Genomic DNA, 24,550 nt, shown 5'->3' on the forward strand with positions numbered 1-24,550 from the left:
TTGCTGACATGGGAGTTGAAGCAACAAAGGCTTCACAAATGTGTTGTGACAACAAAAGTGCGATCTACATTGCCAGTAACAGAACATTCCACGAACGCACCAAACACATCGAAATGGATTGTCACTACGTCAGAGAGGAATATCTACACGGGATGATTGATCTGCCATATGTCACTTCAGAATATCAGTTAGCAGACCTCTTTACAAAGCCTCTCGCTGCTCCCCGATTTCACTTTCTCTTAGACAAACTTTCGCTCATTGTACCGTAAGTTTGAGGGGGAGTGTTAAAATGTAAAACTGTACATATATGTATATATAATAATATTATATTATATATATATATATATACATTTTTAATTTCTTCCTTTTCTGTATTTTTTTTCCTTTATTTTTATTTTTTGTCTTTATGTCATCTAGTTCAGTTTGAACTAGAATGACTGTTGCTAGTCAAGTCCTGTCCAGACTTGACTAGCAATAGAGCTGTTGGACTGACACAGTCCAACAGCTCTTAATAGAGCTGTTGGACTGTGCCCAACAGCTCTATTGAGTCCTCTTTCAGCTGTGTATATAAAGGGGTGCAACCCCTCTTGTATTTAACTCCAATGCTTCTTAAGCAATTGGTTTTTCATATCAATAAAGAATACATTTTTATTTTTATTTTGTTTCCAGTTATACCCTTTTTAAGGGTTATGCTTTAGTGTCATTCTTGACACTTGCTCTTGTTAATCAAAGCTCGTGTTTCGAAGATCCCCATTTCATTTCAGCATCCCGTGCAAGCAGAACACCTCCCGTACAAATAGCTCGACGATGGACTTGGCAGTGTAGGGGTGAGTACGGCTATGAAGTAGTAGAACTTGGACAATCAGTCCGCTACCACCATGCCAGCGGACTTTCCTTGCATGGAGGGCAATTCGTCTATGAAGTCTATTGACATATCCTCTCATACACGGTTTGGGACCGCTAGGGGCTGCTGAAGCCCAGCGGGGGATGTGGCCTCATACTTGACCTGCTGACAAGCATTACACTGGGCCACGACTTGTTGCTTCTTCATGCCTCTCAAGGCAAACTCTCTACTCAAACATTGATAAGTTCATTGGACTCCCTCATGACCAGCAGACGGAGTGGCATGGTACTGGTCGATAAGGAGCCTCGTGAGATCGGATCCGAGAGAAACCACAATCCGCCCATGGTGCATCACCAAACTCCCCTGGATCTCTAACCTGGGAGCCTGCTCTCTCGAAATTTGTAATCTGACGGCTGAGAGAAAATCGTGTACTGCATAGGCCCGTTATAGGTCATCCAGGAACGGAAACGTCACTTGGGTCATGCTGAAACACACCAACTCATGCTCATGGCCTCGCTAAGAGAGGGCGTCGGCCACCTAGTTGTTGGTGCTCTTACGATACTGGATCTCAAAGTCGTACATGAGGAGCTTCGAGATCCACTTCTGCTAAGTGGTGGTACTCACTCGTTGCTCAAGTATGTACTTCAGACTCTGGTGACCTTATTGAAAAAGGCTAAGGGATGTTCCTCTTGTATGAGAACAGCCCCTACGCCTACCCCGGAGGCATCGGTCACAACTACGAAGGTCTTTGTGAAATTAGGCAGTGTCAAAACAGGAGCTCGTGTCATAGCCTCCTTCAAGGACTCAAAGGTTGCAGTGGCCTCCGGACCCCAGAGGAAAGCTCCCTTCTTCAACAGAGCAGTCAAGGGGTGGGTGATCTGAGCATACCCCTGAATAAACTTTCGGTAGTACCCGGTAAGGCCAAAAAAAACCCAAAGTCCCTTGATTATCTGAGGGATTGGCCAACTCTGCATTGCATCAATCTTCTTGAAGTCCACCTCCACGTCATGGCCTAAGATGACGTGTCCCAAGTAATAGACACGTATTTGGCCAAAACTTCACTTTGCTTGGCATACAATCGATGCTCAGCGAGAGTCACCATGACAACTCGTAGATGACGCATATGGTCTTCCTAGAAAGGACTGTAGGGTCGTACATTCACTGGCTTGGCCCGTGGCTCGATAGGGATGGCATGGTCGTGAGACCAAGAAGGTAGGAGGCCCTTGGGCTCGTCGAACACTGTGTCCAACTCCTGAAGCAAGGCCTCCAAGTTGCTAGGGGTCGTTGAAGTCATGGGTACCTTGTTTGCTGCCATCATGAGAAACATTTGAGCCACTCTCTCCCGAACCACCTTGGCAAGTTGCTTGGGCTTGGCCAAAGAAGAGGGAGTCCTAGAAGGGGCACAAATCGACACCTGCTTGTTGTCGTATTCAAACTCTATCGTCATCTCCTTAAAGTTCCATCTGACATAACCCAAGAACTGGAACCACTATATCCCGAGGACCACGTCTACACCCTTGATCAGCAGTAAGTACATGTTCGTGGTCAGGATGGTACCCTGGATCTCCAGGTGAACGCCAAGGCATAGGGCAGTGCATCGGAGTCTGCTATTGTTCCCAACTACCACCTCAAAAGGCTATTGAGGGGCAATCGTGCACTTGGCCCTCTTAACCGTTTGCACACACACGAAGTTGTGTTGAACCAGTATCAATCAACACAGAAATAGTCAGTTGACGATTCTTCTAGGTATCCTCATGGTTTGAGATACCTCCACGTCAGCTATTGCATGGCACAAAATCTCAGAAACTTCCTCCGAAAGGTTTTCTACCGAATCAGGCAACTCGGTGTCACTGAGTTTGGTGTCCTTTGCATCACTATCGCAAAGGTATAGGTTCAGGGCCTTGCACCGGTGGCCCGAAACCCAAACCTCATCACAATTATAACAAAAGCCTTTCCTCTCGCGCTATACCATCTGCTCGCTAGATAGTCATCTAACATGCACTTTGGACACTCGAACTGGCTATGTATGGCGATCGGGGGCTCGATCTAAAAACCTGAGAGATGTGGTCTCCTGAGCAGAGCGGGACATGACCCTGCCTTGTGGCATGGGTCTCTGGCTGGACATCCTCCCTATCTGAGTCCAACACGAGCTCATCCTAGTGAGTTTCTCCTCAGCCACACATGCCAATTCGAAACCTTGCATCAGGGAGATACGTCTTATTGCTTGAACCTCGATTTGCAGGTCCAGATTTAGGCCCGCAATAAAGGTCCTGATCAAATACTCATGTGACCATCCGATGACGAGATTGCTCAACCCAGGGTTGTCAAACTAGGGAGCAAAAGCAGAAAACGATACGGGAAGCGAAAGCAAGACGTGATGCATTTAAAATGTATAGGAAGTGGGAAGCGAGGAATCAAAAAAGAAATATAAGAATTGAATGGGAATAGAAATGGAACGCAAATAAAAACTAAAATAAAAGTGACTATTCTTAAATTTCATGATTTTTTAGTGTAAGAATTAATTTTTTTAACAAAATCTAAAAACGATTGACAATTTAAAGCACATGGAAGTGAGTGAGAAGCGTGAGAGAAAACACATAAAAACATGAAAAATAGAGTGAGAAAACATATAAGAAGAATAGATGAAACATGTGGAAAGCATAGGAGTAGGGGTGGCAATCGGGTCGGGTTGGCAGGTCGACACGACGGGTTGGCGGGTCAGCATACCTCAACACGAACCCGACCCATTTATTAAACGGGTCGGTTGTGGCAAACACGAACCCGACCCATTTATTAAACGGGTAACCTGACACGACACGGTTAACCCGTTTAATAAATGGGTCGGGTCAGGTAAACGAGTTGGCGGGTTGTCGGGTCAGTTTCGGGTAAGCGGGTAAACTAGTTGGCGGGTGGGTCGAGGTCGGGTAAACGGGTTGGTTGGCGGGTTGGCGGGTCGGATCGGGTTCGGGTAAACGGGTTGACGAGCCACTATCGAGCAGTGCTCCAGTCCTTGCTGTCCATCTTCGTCGGGAAAGCCAACCGGCTCCACCAGATCGTCACCATCGCCTCCGAGGCCGCGAAGCAGTCGCTGAAGAGGAAGGGGCTCCACTTCCCACCCTGGCGAAAGCCCGAGTACATGCGCGCCAAATGGCTCTCCCCCTACGAGCGGACGAAGCCGAGCCAGGGCAAAGAGGAGAAGAAGGCCGCCACCACCATCGCCGTGAAACCCTTCGGCCTCTCTACCACCAGATTTTCTGACGAGTTCGAGTTGCGCTTTAACGACAATCTCGGTCAGGGAAAGGATGCCACCGGTGGTGGTGGTCAGATGAGGGTGGTGGTGACGAAGTGGATGCCGCTGACGATCAAGCCGAAGAGTGCCCACAAGGAAGGCAAGATCGTCGTCGGATTAGCCTCCGTTCTCCGAGAGAAACCCTAAATCCCTAATCAAGTATTCAAAAGAAAAAAGGACCCAAAGGTAAATGGGTAAAAGGGTTGGCGGGCAGGTTGGTGGGTCGGGTTCGGGTAAACGGGTTGACCTGCTCGCCTAACCCATTTATTAAACGGGTCAGACAGGTTGGCTGGTTGGCATACCCCTAACACGAACCTGACCCGTTTAATAAACGAGTTAGGCAGGTCGACCCGTTTACGACACGAACCCGTTTAAGCCGAACCCGAACCCGCCTAAAAAGCGGGTTGGCGGGTCGTGTCAGAAATTGTCACCCCTACATAGGAGAAGCGTGGGAGAATCGAGATTCCCATCAAATTTTGAAAGCGAGGAGTATCGCGCTTCCGAAGAGAGTTTCTGGGAAGCGGGCTTCCCACCTATCTAAGAAGCTTCTGGTACAACTTCTTGAACTCTGCCCGATAATCGATCATGTTACCCTGCTGACGGATCTTGGACAGTATAACGTGATGGTTGGTGTAGGCAGATGGGCCGAACCGGATCACGAGAGCCCTTGAGAAAGCTTGAGGGCATACCCAATTGGGTCTCAAACCAATGAAACCATCGGATGGCCTCCTCTTCCAGGTAGATAGAGGCAAAGGCAACCGATCTGTATCCGACGTTCGAGCTATCTAAAAGTATTGTTCAGCCCAAAACAACCAGCACGTCTGATCATTGCTGACGAACTTGGGAAACTCAAGTCGGGGTTGGTGAGCTTGTTGGGGTCCGATAATAGACCTGGAAAGCTGGCTTCCCCGCTAGTTTCACCCGAATGGTCTTGTTGGTCGTCTAATCGGTCCAACCGTTAAGTGATCATATCCAGTAACACTAGGACACGTTGGAAACGATCATCCAACTTTTCATTGAGGGTCCCCATGTCACGTTTCACCCCGACGAGGTTCTCATCCAGGGACCCTATTTCACGTTTCACCGCGGCGAGGCTCTCATCCAGGGTGGTGGACTTCACCAAGAACAAAGATCAGAGAACAACTCTTATACCCGAGTCATGTCCTGGGTATCTAGGGTCACGGATACAAGGGCATGGGCCCTTGCTACAATATGAAAAAGAGTGTGGTACGGTACCAATAGCGTTGTGTGCACAACAATCGGGTAGGTGTGGGGCTCCCGGATGCAAGAAAAACATGCTTCAGGAGAATGTCGAACACCTAGGTTGGTGAAACCTTCCCAACGTGCCTAGGTTGCACCAAAATATGTATATGGTTCAGTGCGAAATAGGAAAAATCAGCCACACAACTACAAAGTCGTCGGGACTGTCGTCTGGCTCTTTGGAAACCCAAAAAGCAATACGGGTACCTGCAACAAGGCGGGACGTGTCCGATTGGGGGACACGGCCAAAGAAGAGAGAAGAGCAAGAGGGGGATGTGCTGGCTTGGGCGGTTCTCAAGGAGGGATTCGGCCAAGACAGAGGAAACAGGGAAACAGCAAGGAGAGAGAGGGTGCTCATTGTGCGAACACGAGCAATGAGGCTGGAGGCAACAACAGAGGTGCAGTTGTAAGGGAGAGCAATTTGTCCCGACGAACCGGCGATGGCAAAAGGTGAACAATCGGGGGAGGGAGAGCAATTCGCCCCTCAGAGGCAAACCACAAACCAAATCCAAGAATAAACTCTTTAGAGAAATTCCTCTTAAAAATTCATTAAAGAAACAATAAACTAAGCTATATATTTATAGGCTTAACAAGTGGTAAATTAGGAAAAGAATTCTACACTCCTAACCTAAGTGGAACTCCAAGAGTGGGGCATCCCATCAAAGTGAATCCCGGAGCTGGGTTGGATCCTATCTGGAGGGGATCCAATGCTAGGGTGGATCTAGCTAGGCCGGACCTGGATCAAGGAAAGGTCTATAACAGTCATTGATTTAGCTAAGGAAGCACTTTCATTTGTTAAACATTTGTTATATATATAGTACTAATTGAGGTACAAAACTATTGAGCTAGAAATCATAGATGCAATTTGTATGGACTCTATTTGACAGCATAGATATAGATGTGTTCAACATAGTTTGTTTACTAAGGATAGACCTTAGATCATGTTTTTTTTATATAAAAATATATTTTTGAGTTGTGAAATTTTGGTATATTGTGACCATGGATTTCTAAAGCCCTTGAAAAACTTGCTTACATATCATAATTTCTACTAGACAAATATTGTAGATCACATCCATAAGGTCTTATCTACAAAAAATATTATATAAAATAAAGGTTACTTGTGCTCAATAGTTCCACACATTCGTTAGTACCACATATAGGCATGCCTAACAGCTAGTAGGGTCTCCTTTAGTCACTCTCCTTTGTGTGTGTGTGTGTGTGTGTGTGTGTGGAGGGGGGGGTGGCCATCTTGCTCATTGTATGATATACTTGTTAAAGAGCATTTTATCAATTTATGTGTTCTCTCTTGTGGATTTGAGCTTGTGCCTTAGTGCATTTGTGATTGCCCTTAGTGTTTGAGACTTTGACTTAGAAGATTGCTTTTGGACCTTAGTGCCTATTGTGTTCCTTGTGTCTTTTAAAGGTTGTTTCATTACATGGTATCAAAGCCATAGGCTTTTTTATTCTTTTGTGCCTTTAGAAATAGATTTGTGGTAGTGTTTTGTGGTAATGTTTTTCTCATTGTTTGTGGTTTATGATTGTAGATCGGTATTCATATTTATTCATGGTTCAAGTTCTCCACTTTCATCAAGGCCAAGAAAGAATCCATGACCTTTATCTCCTTCAAGCTCAATGACCCCAATTATTTAATATGGGTCGTCACCATCGATAATCATCTTAAGGGCAAAAAACTTTGGGGCTATGTTAATGGTACCATTATAGAACCACAACTAAAGCTTACAAAAGAGGAGATCAAGTTAAAGCTCTCAAGTAATGAAAGTGAAAAGGTCATTCAAGAATATCAAAGCACGATGGAGGATTGAGAGTCGAAAAACACCCAGATATTGTCTTGGTTCATGAATAGCATGAAACTCAAGATTACTGCCAACATTGTCAAATTCAAAAAGGGTTGTGATGCATGGGACTTTCTTAAAGGAATGCATGTTCAAAGAGACTTAGCATGGCAATATTTCCTACAAGACAAAATCTGCACCACAAAACAAGAGGATAAGAGAGAGAGATTATTATGGGGCACTCTATCTCCTTTGTGGAATGAGTCGGCACTTCTCAAACCTAAGTGGGAAGGTTCGGCAATTGAAATGAGGCAAAGACAAATGGAGAAAGAGCATTTTTTCTCCTTTCTCTTTGGCCTTAGGCCCAAATTTGAATAAGCTAGGTCATTTCTTTGCATAAGACCAAGGTGCCTCCACTTAATAAGGCTCTTGTTAAAATTTATCATGAGGAAACTTGTCTTAGCATAACCAAAGGAAGTGATGAAGTTCTTGTTGCTTTTAGACCCGTCAACAATGTGAGGCCCTATAAACCACCTCACTTTGGAAGGAAAAATAATGGAGGAAGAAAATTTTTATGTCATCATTACAATGAGCCGAGGCATATAAAACTATAATGTTCTGAGCTAAAAATGAAGGTGGCTTTGGTTGGTGAAGACTCTTCCAAGAGAGAGGAAGCAAGCAAGAAAGGAGATCTTAAAGATATGTTTATCACTCAATTAACGGAGGCACTTCAACAATATCCAAGGACATCTTCATCCACATACAGTGTCGTCTCAACTTCTTCACCTCCTGGTATGTATTTTTGAATCCTTGATTTTGGAACTTTATTTCATATGACACCAAATGAGTATCTTCTATCTAATTGTAGCACCAATTTGTATCTCTCATGTGTGTCTCCTGCTGATGGAACATCTTTAGAAGTTAAAAGTATGAAAATTTGAAAGATTTGTCAAAAAATTCAAAAAACTTCTTTGTGCCAAGGGTTAGAGTTATTCCAAAATTAGATTTGAACCTTCTTCCTATTTCACAAATCTCAGACTATGGGTGTGAGATCTCCTCATCTAAGGCTTATTGGGTGTAGAATTGCCAATAAGGGAAGCTAATTGGGGGAAAGCATAGAAGAGGTGGTCTCTACTACATGGTTTTTCTTTATTTGCCTAATGATTCCTTTTGTAACTATGCTCAAGAAATGGATCTTGCTCTTTGGCATAGAAATTAGGACACACGAGTATATCTAAATTGTTTTATTTTTTATTTTTTAGAAAAATATTTACAAGGAAAAAGTTTTTGTTTGTAATATTGTATACTTGAAAAAATGAAAATGTTTCCCTTTGGTTCTAGAACATGTGTCTGAAAACCCCTTTGAATTGGTGCATTCAAATGTATGGGGACCCGCTTCAATCATATTGAAAGGAGGCTTCTCTTACTATGTGACTTTTATAGATGAATTTTCTAGATATACATGGATTTATTTTCTTAGACTCAAATCTGAAGTCTTTTCGTATTTTAAGGATTTTTATAATCTAGTTAAAAATCAAGTTCAATCCAACATCAAATTTTTTTGCTCGGATTTGAGGGGAGTGTTTTTATCTAATGACTTTCAAAATTATTTGAAATTTCATGGAATTCTACACCAAAGATTTTGTCCTATAACACCTCAACAAAATGGTCTTGCCGAAAAAAACACCATCATATAATTGAAACCATGAGGGCCTTACTTATTTCCAAAAATGTTTCCAAAATGTTTAGGGCCAAAGTTGATCTTATCGTGGTACTTATTTCCAAGGATGTTCTCAAAATGTTTTGGGCCAAAGTTGACCTTATCGTGGTATGTTTAATAAATTGAATGCCTTTTTTCTCTTTGCATAACGTCTCACCTATTGAAAAAATTCTTAAAATCAATCTCGATGTAGAAAGATTGAGGGTGTTTGGTTGCAAATTTTTTCTTATTCTTGAAAGGCAAGATAAACTTTTTATTAAATCCATTCAATGTTGTTTATTGGTTGTGCCGAAAGTCAAAAAGGATAAGGTGTTATGATTTGAAAAATAACAAATTTTGCCTCTATAAATGTCACATTCCTTGAAAATGGGAAAGGAATTGATAGAACAGTCTAAGATATTGAGTATGCTTTTCTATTTGGCTTATTGCCTAAAAATAATGATAAAATTGCTAATTTAGAATCTTGTGACAATAAAATTGCGAATTCAGATACAACAACAACAACAACTACGCCTTCATCCCAAAACAATTGGGGTCAGCGATATGAACCAAAAAAGAAATTCAGTTTGGGTTTTCCACATGAATCCTTTTCCTCTAATCATTTATATCCAATGCCATATCCTCGGAGAGGTTCAAAGCATTCATATCCTTTCCTATCATCTCCATCCAAGTCTTCCTAGGCCTACCCCGACTTCTTTTAACTAATATATTATCCCATTTCTCCAACCTTCTAACTGTAGCATTATTAGGCCTTCGCCGAATATGTCCAAACCACCGTAAACAATTCTCTCGCATCTTATTTTCAATGGGTGCAACACCTACCTTCTTACGTATCTCCTCGTTCCGAATCTTATCTTTTATTGTATTTCCACACATCCATCTAAGCATCCGCATCTCAGTTACACTCATTTTTTGAATATGATGTCTCTTGGCAGCCCAACATTCCGTACCATATAGTAAAGCGGGTCTAATAGTCGTCCTATAAAACTTTCCCTTCAACCGCAATGGCATTCTACGATCGCACAACACTCCAGTTGCACTTTTCCATTTCATCCACCCAACCTTTATCCTATGATTTACATCTCCATCAATTTCTCCATACTTTTGAATGATGGATCCCAAATATTTGAAATAATCATTCACCGGTATTTCTTGCTCACCAAGCTTCACTACACTCCCATCACTACTTCGTTGCTTACTAAACCGACATTCCATATATTCAGTCTTACTCTTACTCAACTTAAAACCTCTAGCTTCCAATGTCTGTCTCCATAATTCTAACTTAGCATTAACCCCAGCTCTAGACTCATCAATCAAAACAATATCATCAGCAAACAACATACACCACGGTACATTTTCTTGAATTGATCTCGTAAGCTCATCCATCACTATCGCAAATAGGAAAGGGCTTAAAGCATATCCTTGATGTAACCCAACCGTTATCGGAAAATTGATTGTCACCCCTCCACAAGTGCGGACATTGGTTACTACTCCTTCATACATATCTTTAATTATACTAATGTACTTGAGAGAAACACCTTTCTTCATCATTGTCCACCAGAGAACGCCCCTAGGTACTCTATTGTGCGCCTTCTCTAAATCAATAAAAACCATATGCAAATCTTTGTTCCTCTCTCTATATCTATCAATAAGTTGTCTAAGAAGATGTATAGCTTCCATAGTTGATCTTCCAGGCATAAAACCAAATTGATTCTCCGATATCGTGACAACCTTCCTCAACCTAGACTCAATCACCCTCTCCCAAAGTTTCATAATATGACTCATGAGTTTTATACCACGATAGTTTGTGCAATCTTGTATATCACCCTTATTCTTATATAAAGGCACCAAAGTACTCTTCCTCCACTCATTAGGCATCTTATTTGTTCGCCAAATCAAGTTAAAAAGATTTGTCAACCATTCTAAACCTTTCTCTCCCAAGCATTTCCAAGCCTCGATAGGTATACCATCTGGGCCAACTGCCCTTCTTGATTTCATTTTCTTCAAAGCCTCTGCAATTTCTTTCTTTTGAATCTTGTGCATGAAGTCACGATTTATCTCATGAAAAGGAATGGAGAAGTCTCCAAGATCTTGAGCATGACTATCATTAAATAGCTTGTCAAAATAATCTTTCCATCTCTCCTTAATCTCCTCATCTTTGACTAAAACCCTTTGCGTTTCATCTTTGATACATCTAACCATACCCAAATCCCTCGATTTCCTATCTCTCATCTTTGCAAGCCTATAAATATCTTTCTCGCCTTCTTTGGTATCCAACTTGTCATAAACCTCCTTATATACCTTAGCCCTCGCGTTTCAAACTACTTTTTTAGCTTCCTTCTTTGCTATCATATACTTCTCCAAATTCTCATTATCACGACTCTTACTTAGATTTCTATAACACTCTCTTTTAACCTTAATAGCTAATTTGACATCCTCGTTCCACCATGATGTATCCTTACCTAGTGGTGCACCGCCTTTAGACTAATGGTGAAAATATCAAAACAAATAAACTTCAATCTGATAATGTTGAGAATGAGCCTACGCAAGAAATTCAATGTTACTCTTGATGGAATGTTGAAAATTCTCCATATGCCCTCGACAAGTATACACAAAATCAAGGGGTAGAAGAACCAATCATCAGAAGATTCGAACGCATCTCTAGACCACTGAGTAGATTCGACTTTAGTAATGTTATGTTGAATTGCGGTTTTAAATCTTGTTATACTGACATTGCTCTTTTTGTAAGGTCTACAAGTTCTAATAGTCATTTTACTCCTATATATAGATGATATGATCATTACTGGGTGACGGAAAATGTGTTAAACAAATTAAGGCACTTCATAAAGAAAATGTTGATATGACCAACCTTGGTTTTTTTAGGTATTGAAGTTGTTTATTCCTCAAGAAGTTATATTGTCTCAAATGAAGCTTACAACTGATGTCATTGCTCATTCAGGAATCACAAATGACAAAAGAGTAGAAATAGCAGAAGTTATCAATATAAAGACAAAAGTTGAGAATGGGATTCTATTAAAAGATCCAACATTATATAGACAACTTATTGGCTCTTTGACTTGTTTGTCCATTACTTGACCGAATATTGTTCATGTTGTACACATTGCAAGTTAATTTCAGCATGCACCAATAACAGTTCACATGAGCATGTTGTTGAGAATAGTCAGATATATAAAGAATATCATTACTCCTTATATTCTGACAATGCAAAAAACAATAAAAGGTGTCATTGCCATCTACAAAAACTGAATATAGGGTTATGGCCACCACCACTACTGAGATCATTTGGTTGTGAACCCTCCTCGAAGATATAGGAGTTGATATCTGAGAACAATCAAAGTTATGCTACAATAATTAGAACGTTACACACACATATATATAGATATTGTCAGCAATCACACCTTCCATGAGCATACCAAGCACATCAAGATGAATTGGCACTATGTTGGGGAGGAATATTTCAAAGAAACATTGAATTGCCTTATGTTCATTCTGAATATCAAATTGCAAACATATTCACCAAAACCTTGTCTTCGTCGTGGTTTATTTTTCTCCTTGGCAAACTTTTAATGATCACAACATAAGTTTGAGGGGGAGTGTTAAATATTTGTTGTACATATATGTATGTGTGTCTGTGTACTAATATATTTGTATGTATATACACTCATACATACTTATGTATGTGTACGAATATATGTACATATATATATATTTTTTATTACATATATAAATATATATATATATATTATTATTGAATATGTATTTTTTTAACTACTTGTTAAGTTAACCATTAGGCATGCCTAACGGCTAGTATCTTCTTTAGCCTCTTTTTGTTGTGTGTATATATATATGGGCATCTTTCCCATTGTGTGGTATGCTTGTTCAAGAGCATTTTGTCAATAAAATAATTTTTTTTATGTGAGTTCTCTCTAGTGGCTATAAGCTTGAGCCTCAGTGCATTTGTGATTGCCCTTAGTGGCTTGAGACTTTGAGTTAGAAGATTGCTTTTGGGCCTTAGCGCCTATTATGTTCCTCATGCCTTTTGAAGGTTGTTTCATTACATCATCATGATCAATTCTTATCACGAAAAGAGGGAAAAAACCATACTACCAGAAAAACAGCCATGGTGAAAACAAAAGCTTACAGGTAACGAGACAGAATATTAGCATGGAGATCATGCAGCCATAGGCTGTGAACATCAGCTCTTCTAGGCATCACTTTCTCATAATATTTACATTTTACAGGGTTCTCATGGATACAAGAAAAAACTACACAAATACGTTGATAATATAATTATGGAGAGGTAACATGTGAAGAGCAAAAAAGTATCATGTGATTTCCTGCAATTGCCTGTGAATGCATTTTATCATAAACAGAAATAACAAAACAAGAAAATCTGCACTACTCTGAATTAAGCTGCAACAAAGTAAACCATGCCTTATGAATTAGACTTCTTTGTAGGAAACATTGCATTTCAACAGCTTTTGAAATAATTTCAATGTCAAGATTTGAAATTTTTAACAAGAAAATATTACAGGAAAAACTCTGACCAGAAGACAACCAGCAGAAACGTACCTGAAGAATACCAAGCCAACGAATTCTCTCTATATCAACACCGAATGTCAAATTGTTTACTCCATGAAAATATCCACCTGAAACTCATTTAGGGGCTATGAAATTATGTATTACTTCATGAACATATGCTTACAGCAAGGGACTATCTCAAAAAGTTTCCAAGACATTGGAGGAAAAAAGAAAAACTAATATAGGCAACAATTAATGCAATCTTTTAATTTGTTCATCACAAAAAGTTACACAAATACATGCATATATACACATATACATGAATACATAAGATAATTTTAAACACATCCAAAATTCTCTTAAAGTCCAACTAGGACTTAATAAGCAAATTACCCTACCAACGCTTTTACTGCAAAAGTAGTTAATTTAAGTGTATCCTGTCAATGTGAAAATCCGTAAACCATTTATGCTAATATATAAAGTATAAAACTTGACATAAATAAAAGGAAATTTCTCAGTGATGTTTCATGTTAGGGCTTTTGGCAAAATGGTCCCTGCCTAATAGGCTTTTTGCAAAAACGTCCCTGCCTTATGCCTTTTGGCAAAAAAAGTCCCTGCATCACCGTTAGTGCAAGTTGGTCCTTCTGTTAGAAGTCTGTTAGACTAACCATGGTCAGACATTGAACATGGTTGGATGACTATGCTAAATTACTATTATACCCCCATGAATTAGAATCCCCAAACTCTACTGCACCATCTTCTACCAATAACCATCTCTCCCCTAACACTCTGGTGGCTTCTCAGTAGCTCTCTTGCACAAAGAGAGCAAGCCCAACACCACCTCTCTCTCAAGTGGATTATTTTCATAACTGCTTTTTGTTTCTAGTAAATCTCTGTAATACGCTGAGTTTCTGCATTACCCAAAGTGGAGAAAAAAATCCTTTAGAGTGGGGTTTTCTTATTACCATTGCAATTGTGTCCCCACCACTAGGCTAATGGATTTCCTTAATTGGTAGCTACAAACAACATGAGGAAATGAAATATTCCTTCTGCTGTCTAACATGTTCTTTTGTGGAAATTTGCTCCATTGATTGGGTGAAGAATTGAGAGTTTGAAAACTATCTTTAGATTGTGTTCGATAATGTGCACATGAAGCAGGTGGGTATTATGCTACATAAATTCACAAATTGAATACTTGTCTCTTTGTTGTTCATGTTTGAGTAATGAATTACATATACTGACTTTTCTTTATATTTTTCAGCTAGAATTTTAAATTTTAGCGCTTTGAAGTATTTATTCATAGGACTTCTATTTTTCTTTTTTGATTTTAGTAAGTTAATTTAATACAAGGGAGGCTTCTGAAGCACAATATAGATCCTCTAATTGTTGAAGCTACCAAGGATTTAAGACCTGAGAACCAAACGAGAAGAGTCATTTTGCTGCATTATACAGCCATTTTCAAGTGATTTTACAAATAATTCCTGTTTTGTTAGTGGCCCTTCTATAAGGGCAGAACCATCATTTTGTCTGCCCTTAACGGTTACTGTTAAGGAACCAGGCTGCTGTTAACTCCAGGGATGTTTTTGCAAGGGTTAACAAAAAGTCAAGGATGTTTTTGCTAAAACATATAAGGGAGGGACCTTTTGCGAATAAGGCAGGGACCATTTTGCAAAAAAAAAAAACCCTTCATATTACAATGGATGTTGAGAAGATCTTCATAGCATGGATGGCAAGAACAGAGTTATTTGAAAATAAAAGGTGTTAAAAGAATGCTACCCCAAAAAGATGTCTTAGGAATATTGTTGGTAATGGCTCATGTTAAAAAGAAACTTCTTGAAGATAACTAATGTAAAACAATCAAGATTTTGAAAAAGAAACTTCTTGAAGATAACTAATAAAAAATAATCAAGATTTTACTTTTTCCTTTCTTTTCCTACAAGTGATGTTTTTCTTTTTTTTTCTTTTAGCATTCTTCTATTGGCTATTATCATACAATTTTTAACAAATGATGACCAAAGTTTTCATATTTAACTCCAATATTTCTGCATTTTTTGTTATACTTCTGCTAACAACTTAACACTACCTAATGGCTTTGGCTGATGGCAGTTAGTGTTATGGATAGAGGAATGGATTCGGATCTATATTGATTTGTATTCATTTGTATATTGTATTCATGCGTATGATTGGGATATAAAAGGCATACTTATATTCTAACCAAGGACATTCCTGTACTTTTCAATATATGCTTAAGGAGACGTTGGCACTAATCTTTTGGCTCATCTCTTTCTTGGCTTCCTAGTCTCTATTCTCTTCCTCTGTCTCTCTTTTTGTGCATTTTTCTTGATCTTTTAAGGGTAAATCCCGAGCCGCTATTCTCAGGTTATAGAACAGGGTGAGAAATAAGACCTCATCTGATCACACTTGTTGCAGCTATTTTCTTTATCATCGTTATCATTGGGTATCTTTTCCTTTCTTGCTTCACAGGTTTCCCCCTTTCCTTTATTTTTCTTCATCTTATCCTATTTTTTAGTTTTCTTTCTTTTTAAATAGTTTCATTGATTTCTTCTTCTTTTGTTGCTTCACTTGTTCCGCTTGGGATCAATCTATTCTTCAAAAAAGTGGAAAGAAAGGCCAAAAACAAAAGAAAAAAGGCAATGATTAATGACAGATAAAAAAAAAAACATTCTTGAGTTATCGCTTTGGGAGGGTCCCAGCCGACCCAGTCGGCTGGGTAGCTGTGCTTGTCGTGGCAGGGCCAAGGCAGGCCCAGCCAACTCAGTCAGTCGGCTGGGTGTTAGCTTGGGGTCTCAGGTAAATAAAAAAAAAAAAGGGGATTTATTTTCAGTAAGAGTTATCGCCGGCTCTTTCTAAGTGAGTTCGATGGATGCTAAGGGGGTTCCTAGTTAGACTGTCGTGAACGCAGCAGAACAAAATTTTAGTGTTGTAACCTGCTGAGTTTCTTTTTCTGTGATGTTCTTAGTAAACCTGCATGAAGGCCGTGTATTTCTTTTGAATATGCAATTGCTGAACCGATGTCTGAGTATAGTTAGGTGCTATTGATTTAATATACAGATTATAGCAGGTTCTGATTTTTTCTTGTTAACTTTATACTGTTCAGGTAATTTCCTGTTCTGAGTATATCCCCATACCTACATTAGTGCACGTTCTAAATTTTTAATACTCAAACTCTCATGTGTTAAAAATTGTGGGTTAACACATGTCAATGGGGATAACATACCAACATGCTACGTAGAATTGAGTTAAACTGGACACACAACAGAAGGAGAAGGGATGTTCCAAGCACTGAACATCCTAAACAGCATGTCTGCCTACCACAATAAATTCTTGTTTTGAAATGGGATTTGCATTTGCTGATCTTCCCAAAATCATGTCCGTTGCTATATTTTACATTAGAAGCTTTGGAAATGAACCTATGGCATGGAAAATCTGAGTCATCCTATCCATATGGCCGAAATGTAAGAAAAAAAAATATGATAAAATAAAACTATAAATAAACATTTACATGTGTCTTGTAGCAGGTATTGTATCTCTGGACTTTGACAAATGGTAGGGTTTCAGTGATGTGCATGCTAGAACAAAAATTTCAAATGCCTATGACTAAATAGGTTTGTATGATTAAATGTTCAATTGTAGTGTTGACTACGTGAATAAATTGGGAGCATGTGTGAACTCCAAAATCTGGGGATTTTAGGGCATATGTATAGGTGTTAAATATCTAAATGTTGATGGTGAATTCACTCATTTGCTGAAATTATGCATTTATGTTAAGTCTGAATATTGAGTATGAGTATGCATCAAAGGTGTATACGAAAGAGAAATCATTTCATTGAAAAGAAAATATTTCATTGACTGTTGAGTATTTACATAATGTTTCTATGCATTGATATGAATTCTCATCTTCAAGAAAAGTATGCAAATACTAAATGATTGAGGTTTTATTTACCATGGACATGCATAATAAACAACTTTGTTCGTGTGCCCACCCACCCACATGGAGTATGCCTTGACATAGATATGTGTGTATGGATGTAGGAATTACACATAACAAAAAAAATGCATGTGAGGTGGGAAATTACATACTTATGATTGACTTTGTTTTGTATGGGTGCACGTGCATTTGACACAATAGTTTGATGTTATATAACACATCACTTTGGTCTTGTTGTGTGATGCATCGATGGCCTAATGGATCATCACCGGCCCGAAGAGCCATGAACTTGGTTGTTTCTCTTATATGTTTAATTGTATCACTTAAACCACACAAGTTGGTATGGCACACTACTACACTACTTCCTATTGTCCTCACAGACTGGAGTCTCGTAAGGGTCCCCGCAAGGGAGGATGCGGATTTTCACTTTACTTTTGCATATAATGTTGTAAACTTAAAGAATTAACTTTAATAAAAATATAAGAAATAAGAACAGTGTAAATTATATTCTGGGATCTTCCGTCTGGAGAATGGAGATCCTGGAGATCCGGTCTTGGGGAAACTGTGAGGATACAAAAACTCCGTGTGCTTAATTTTGGTCCCTTGAACCCGATATTGAGGTTCCTTCTCCTAACCACGATTTTAGGGAGAGTCCGCCACTTTACCTGGGGGTGGTGTGTTTGTCACAGTTGTGATTGTTTATGGTACCAAAAAAGTGACACTTGTGGGCGTCGGGTGTCTCTTGTGTCCCTGACATTAGATGTGGAAGTCTAATGCTCCGAAGGTAATTCGGTCGAGGGCTAAGTTGAAACCCAGTAATAAGATACAAATTGTGTGTTAAGCTACCCTAAGAACCTAACTTGACCTCGATGATCTTAATCGTTGGGTGTATAAAAAGAGAAACTTAAATTGTATGCATTTAATAAAGCATGCATATAGAAAGGAAAACTTAAATGAAAGACAAATAGATGTCCATACATTACACATAAATCATGCATAACCTTGCTATGCATTAGGACATGCATAATTTACTTTTCTCTTAAATGTTATATATTGTTGGATGAGTGATGGTAAATATTTAATGTATGTGGAATATTTTGCTTACTCAAATTGAATACATGTTGTTAATTAAGGTTTTTGCATACTTAATAGATGTTGCATGAATGCTTAAATTGGATTGAGTAATTGTCATAATTGTTTACTCAAAAAAAATCATAAAATTGTACTTGTGTTCTTTATGCTTACTTATTTTCGTTAGAAAAATCTGTACGCAGAATTCTCACGGGTGTCACGCACTTGCTAGATAGATCACAGATGAACATCATGACTCTACTTTTGTTTTTTTTCGGTTCATTTATTTGATATTGCACTCTGAATAATTCATTTATGCACGTGTCTCTAGACATATTTATCAATATTTCAATAAATGAATAAATGGTTGGTTTGGTATGGATGATAAGTGTAAGCTCTATTGTGGTGTGTGGTTATCCAGCGGTGAGTGGAACTGTAAAGGCCCTGGATCTATGGGAATATTTTCACATCTTGTTTTAAAAAAAAAATGCATTTTCAAGGAGCATGAGTTGGGGTCGTTACAATTCGAGGTCGCACGACCATCCCATCTGATCATCGCAGTATAGTGCACGACTACAAGTACTCTAGGATGAAAGGGGTATTGCACCTCAATAGAAGCCTCAACAGAAGTGTTTCACAAAGATGTAATGTTTTTCAAACTTTACTTTTGACATTCTTTATCTTTTGAAACAGCCAGCAGCTTGTGCCAACATTCGACATACGATTTTCTAGAATCTCATCCGCTATCGGGGTATCTATATGCCTCGATAGACATGATACGGGTTTCTCAACAGAGCCCCTCGCTAAGAAGTTCGCTCGAACCCCAATTCGGGGTTACCCGAGATATGTCAAATAGACGATTTGGGGCAGTTTGATACCTTTGCGCAGCTCCCTAAATCTCAAGTCTACTATGCAGGAACTGCGTACTCGAAGAGCCAGGATCCTTGCGAGGTATTCCTCTCCTTAAACGATGATGTATCGCTAGCTCCCGACTCAACTCCTGTCGCAAGAGGGAGAGTGGTAAATGCCCCATGCATCCTCCACGAAGATGCCTTTATGACACATGCAAATAGCAAAAACCTAAGCGTCATCTGTAATGGCAAGGCAATAGCAACGCATTTGCAAAAACAAGAGCCTGGGCGCAAAGCGCGATGGCGAAATAAGGACTGTAAGCAGAAGTGCAAACGCAAAGTCTGGGTGCAATGCGCGACGGCAAAATGAAGACACGACAGAAAGTAAAGGACAAGAATCGCGAAACCGCATCCTTGTGTTAAATGCGTACTCGTATAAATATATATATATATATATATATATATATATATATATTTATTTAATTGTCCTTTTTAGTTAATTGAACTCAATTCAATTGTCCAAGTCCTCCATGCAATCTTCCCCTACCTTAGAGAGTTGCAAGCTTGCTGGCGCCTGCGGGTGTAAACGATTGATGGCTCGTGTCGCGAAATGGGAGCGAAATCTGTCGTACGAGCTGCAAAAATGACGATCTTAGCAAGCTAATACCAAAAATAAAAGGTCAGGGGCAATGCTGCTAACCTAACGTGAAGAAAACAGAGGCAAGGGCATCGTGCCCTTGTGCACCTGCTATAAGCGCAAGAAGCAGGGGCAGGGGCTGCGAGCCCCTGCTGTCAGCAAACTAGGGGGTTGCACCCCTACCCTCAGAAAGCGAGGGCAGGCAGGGTTGCGCCCCTGCCTGACAAAGTAGAAGAAAGGCAGGGGGCTTCGCCCCTATCTGTCAAGCATGTAAGGAGGCAGGGACTTGTCCCCTGCCTGAAGATTATGCGAACAGGCAAGGGGCGAAGCCCCTGCCTGATACCGGGGGAGAGGAAGGGGACTCTGCCCCTTCCAGCCGAAAAGCAAAGAGGCAAGGGCTAGGCCACTGCCCATTAGCCACAAAGGAGGAGGCAAGGGGCTTCGCCCCTGCCTGCCAAAATTAGTGGAGGCAAGGGCGACGCCCCTGCCTACTAGAAGAAGAAGGCGCAGGGAGGGGGCTTCGCCCCTCCCTCGCCAAACTGAGGGTGCAGGGAGAGGCTCGACCCCTCCCATGCAAAACGAGTGCACAAGGAGGGGCTTGGCCCCATCCCTGTCAAAGGGTACGCAGGGAAGGGGCTTAGCCCCTCCCTTGCATACAGGGGGTACAAGGAGGGGGCTCTGCCCCTTCCCTGTCGCTGGAAGGTGTAGGGAGGGTCGCAGCCCCTCCCCTGAACAACGAGGGTGCAGGGAGGGGCTCGACCCCCTCCCCTGCCGTAACAAGGAGCAGGGAGGGGCTTGGCCCCCTCCCCTATCGTAAGAAGACGCAGGGAGGGGCTCGACCCCCCCTCCCCTGCCGTAAGGAGATGCAGAGAGGGGCTCGACCCCCTCCCCTGTCGTAAAGAGACGCAGGGAAGGGCATCGACCCCTCCCCTGCAGCCAGAGGGCACCGGGAGGGGGTTCGGCCCCTTCCTTACCAAACACGGCACAGGGCCCCTCCCTCGCTAAAAGGAGTCGCAGAGAGGGGGGCTTTGCCCCTCCCCTGCGATTTAGGGTAGTAGGGAGGCGGCTCGGCCCCCTCACTGCGCAACGAAGAGGTGAGGGAGAAAGAGAGACGGAGAAGAAAAGAAAAGGGGAAGGAGAGGAGAAGAGGCGTACCTGGGGGGTCGTCGTAGGAGCTCTAGGGTTGTCGGCAGTCGAACGGGAGATCGTAGGTGGCGGCGGGTTGACAGGGGTCTCCAGGCTGACTCACCGAAGAGGATCGCCAGTGGCAGTGGTTTGTCGGCGGGCAGAAACGAGGGAGTGCGAGAGGCGCTCGGGGGAGAGACGAGAGAGCAAAGAGGGGAAAGGGGGGTTTCGAGAACCTCCCCCCTTTGCTTCGCTGTCTTTTAAAAGACAGTGAGGGAGGCGGTGCCTCTATTGGGTCTGGGTCGGGTCTGAGTCTGGATCCGACCCGAATCCAAGGTAAATTTTTTTTTGTTTACGGGTTTTACAGCACCACCTAGTGCTTTTGACTACATAGGGTGCCACAGACTCATCTTCTTCTCCTCTGGATATGTCCTCTTGGATACTTGACTTTGGTGCCTCTTTTCACATGACCTTCAATGCAGCCCTTCTATTCGATAAATGCATCAATTCTTTGACTACATAGGGTGTCGCAGTATCATCTTCTTCTCCTCTAGGTATGTCCTCTTAGATACTTGACTTTGGTGCCTCTTGTCACATGACCTCCAATGCAGCGCCTCTATTTGATAAATGCACCAATTATTACCTATCTTGTATTTCTACCACCAATGGAACTTCTTTAGAAGTTCAAGAAATTGAAAATTTATAAAAAGTTTTCAAAGATTCTAAAGAATTTTTTTGTTCCTAAGGCTAGAATCATTCCTAAATTAAATTTAAACATATTTTCAGTTTCTCAAATTTCTAACAATAGATATGAAATTTCTTCTCATCTAAGAGTTCTATGCAGGATCTTCAGTAAGGGAAGTTGATTAAGCAAGCGATATGACAGGAAATCTCTATTACATGGATTTTTTGTTTCTTCCTACTAAATTATTTTGTAACAATGTCCAAGATAAAGATATTGAAACTTGGCATAAAAGACTATCAAAGTTTTATCTTTTTTTGTTTTTAGAAAAAATTTGTAATAAACAAAATATATATATAAAGATTGCATACTTGGAAAAATGAAGGCTTTTCCATTTGCCAATAGAACTTTTGTTTCCAAAAGACCATTTGAGTAGGTGCATTCGGATATATGGGGACCTATTCCCGATATGTCTAAAAGAGGCTATTCATATTATGTTGTTTTCATTTATGAATTTACTAGATATGTATGGATCAACTTCCTTATATTTAAATTGAATGTTTTTTCGCATTTTAAAGAATTTTATATGTTTGTCAAAACTCAATTTCAAAATAATATTTCTATTTTTAGATCCAATTCAGGGGCAGAATTTATAATCAAAGATTTTCAAGGTTATTTAAGACAACATGGTATTTTACATCAAAGACCTTGCCCTAAGACTCTCCAGCAAAATGGTCTTGTGGAAAGGAAACTAAGACACATTATTTAGACAACTAGGACCCTTCTTAATTCAAAAAATGTTCCTAAAAAAAATAGGCTAATAAATAGGATGTCTTCTTCTTCTTTAAAGAATATTTCACCTATGAAAAATTTATTTAATGTAACTCCTGATTTTAAAAGATTGGGGATTTTTTTATGTAAATGTTTTGTTCTTAATAATGGAAAATATAAACTCTCCTCCAAGGCGATTAAATGTGTATTTCTCAGTTATGGTGAAAACCAAAAAAGGTATACGTGTTATGACTTAAAAAAATGATAAATTGTATGTTTCTAGAAATGTAAACTTTTTAAAAAAAGAAAATGGTTTTGATAAAGACAAATCTAAGGAGGAAGTAGATTACTCTTTCTTTTTTTATCTTTTGCCTAAGGAAGAAAATGAATTTTCTAGTTTGAATGATGGTGATGAAAATCTTATTAACGTTAAATGTGTTGAAGATGATATGCAAAGGAATGATTTCTTAGAAAATCCTAATAATGATTTATCCCATGATCTTCGTGTTTATACTCGGCGTGAGAATGAGGATCCGATCAACCATGTACATTAGAAAAAATATTTTCAAGACCAACCCATAGAAGAACCTAATCTTAGAAGGTCCCAACAAGCTTCTAAACCACCAAATATATTTGTATCCAACAAATCTTTTTCTCCTAATTATAGATCTTGCCCAATGACTATCCATTGTTACCATGAGCCATTAAACTATAAGGAAGCCAAGTTATCCTCAAAGGATAGAAGCAATGAAAGTGGAACTAGATGCCCTTCATAGAGCCAACACATGGGAAATTGTTAACCTACTTTTTTTCCAGGAAAAAAGACCACAGGTTGTAGGTGGGTTTTTAAAATTAAAACAAAGAGGTTACGTGTGTGTGCTTGTGTCACTTTTCTAAAGCATTACCCAAATTTGTGTCCTGTATTTGAGCCACCTATGTATAGCTATCTGTCTTTGTGACATAAGCATGAATGAAAAGTGGAATGCAGTGCATCGGAATCCAAAAGTGATCATTTCAAACTTTTAAAACATTTAAGAAGCGAAAAGAGAGTAGAAAGTGAATATGGGAATGTAAAATTGTATGAGCATAAGAATTGTGACTCCTGAAAGAATCAAGATTCCTGAGAAAATCATGACTTTTGAATATAGAATTAGGATTTTTTAGGGAATTGGGACTCTCAGACTAGGAAACAAAATTTCATGTAAAGGAATTGAGATTCCCATCTCATGAGAATTGAGATTCTTGAAGGAATCAGGATCCTCATCACTAGGAATCATGACAACCTATGGATTGATGCAGGCTTCCACAACCTCATCTAAAACTTTTAGTAAGGTGATCAGGTCATTTGGCTTTGTTAGAAGTCAACATGACTATTTGTAACGACCCCAACTTACACCCCTTAAAAATGCGGATTTTTAAAAAAAAAAAACCGTTGTGGAAACCATCCCAGAAACCCAGTGCCTTTACAGTTCCACTCCCAATTGGATAACATGATCAACCACAAGAAAAACTTACACCTATCGTCCAAACCAAACCAATCCTTTATTGAAATACTGATAGATAAGTCTAGAGACAATTGCATAAAAAAACTATTCATATTGCAGTAACAACTAAATGAAACGAAAAGAAAACAAAAATAGAGTCACGATGTTCATCTGTGATCTGTCTAGCAAGTGTGTGACACCCGTGACTTTCCCAGATGTCAGTCGCTTCACTGATTTCCTACTTCTACGAAAAACCATAAAAAAATGGGGTCAAAAATCCGAAGAATTCTGCGTACAGATCCCTCTAATGAAAATAAGTGAGTATAAAGAATGCAGGTACAATTTTATGCAATTTTTCAGAGAAATGAACTTATGACAATTACATAATTCAGGTATGCATTCATACAACATGGTTCATCTATTAGGCATAAAAGAACATTAATCAATACCATGAATTACAATTCAAGTAGAACAGGGCATTTAACATGCATTAGAAGTTAACATCACGCATCCACCAAACAAATAACAATTA

At 39.9% G+C, this 24,550-nt stretch overlaps 1 protein-coding gene across 1 annotated transcript in view; it reads right to left on the reverse strand.

Annotated features, from left to right (window-relative positions):
* Positions 1–24,550, reverse strand: part of LOC149835980 (uncharacterized) — a 157,152-nt gene that overhangs the window by 117,816 nt on the left and 14,786 nt on the right. Inside the window, exon 4 of the mRNA XM_090008886.1 lies at positions 13,500–13,576. Coding sequence (XP_089865012.1) covers positions 13,500–13,576 — 77 coding nt within the window. The remainder of the gene's footprint in view (positions 1–13,499; positions 13,577–24,550) is intronic.

This window comes from Nuphar pumila, chromosome 6 (genome assembly GCF_984573655.1).
Source record: "Nuphar pumila chromosome 6, dmNupPumi1.hap1.1, whole genome shotgun sequence".
NCBI classification, from domain to species: domain Eukaryota; kingdom Viridiplantae; phylum Streptophyta; class Magnoliopsida; order Nymphaeales; family Nymphaeaceae; genus Nuphar; species Nuphar pumila.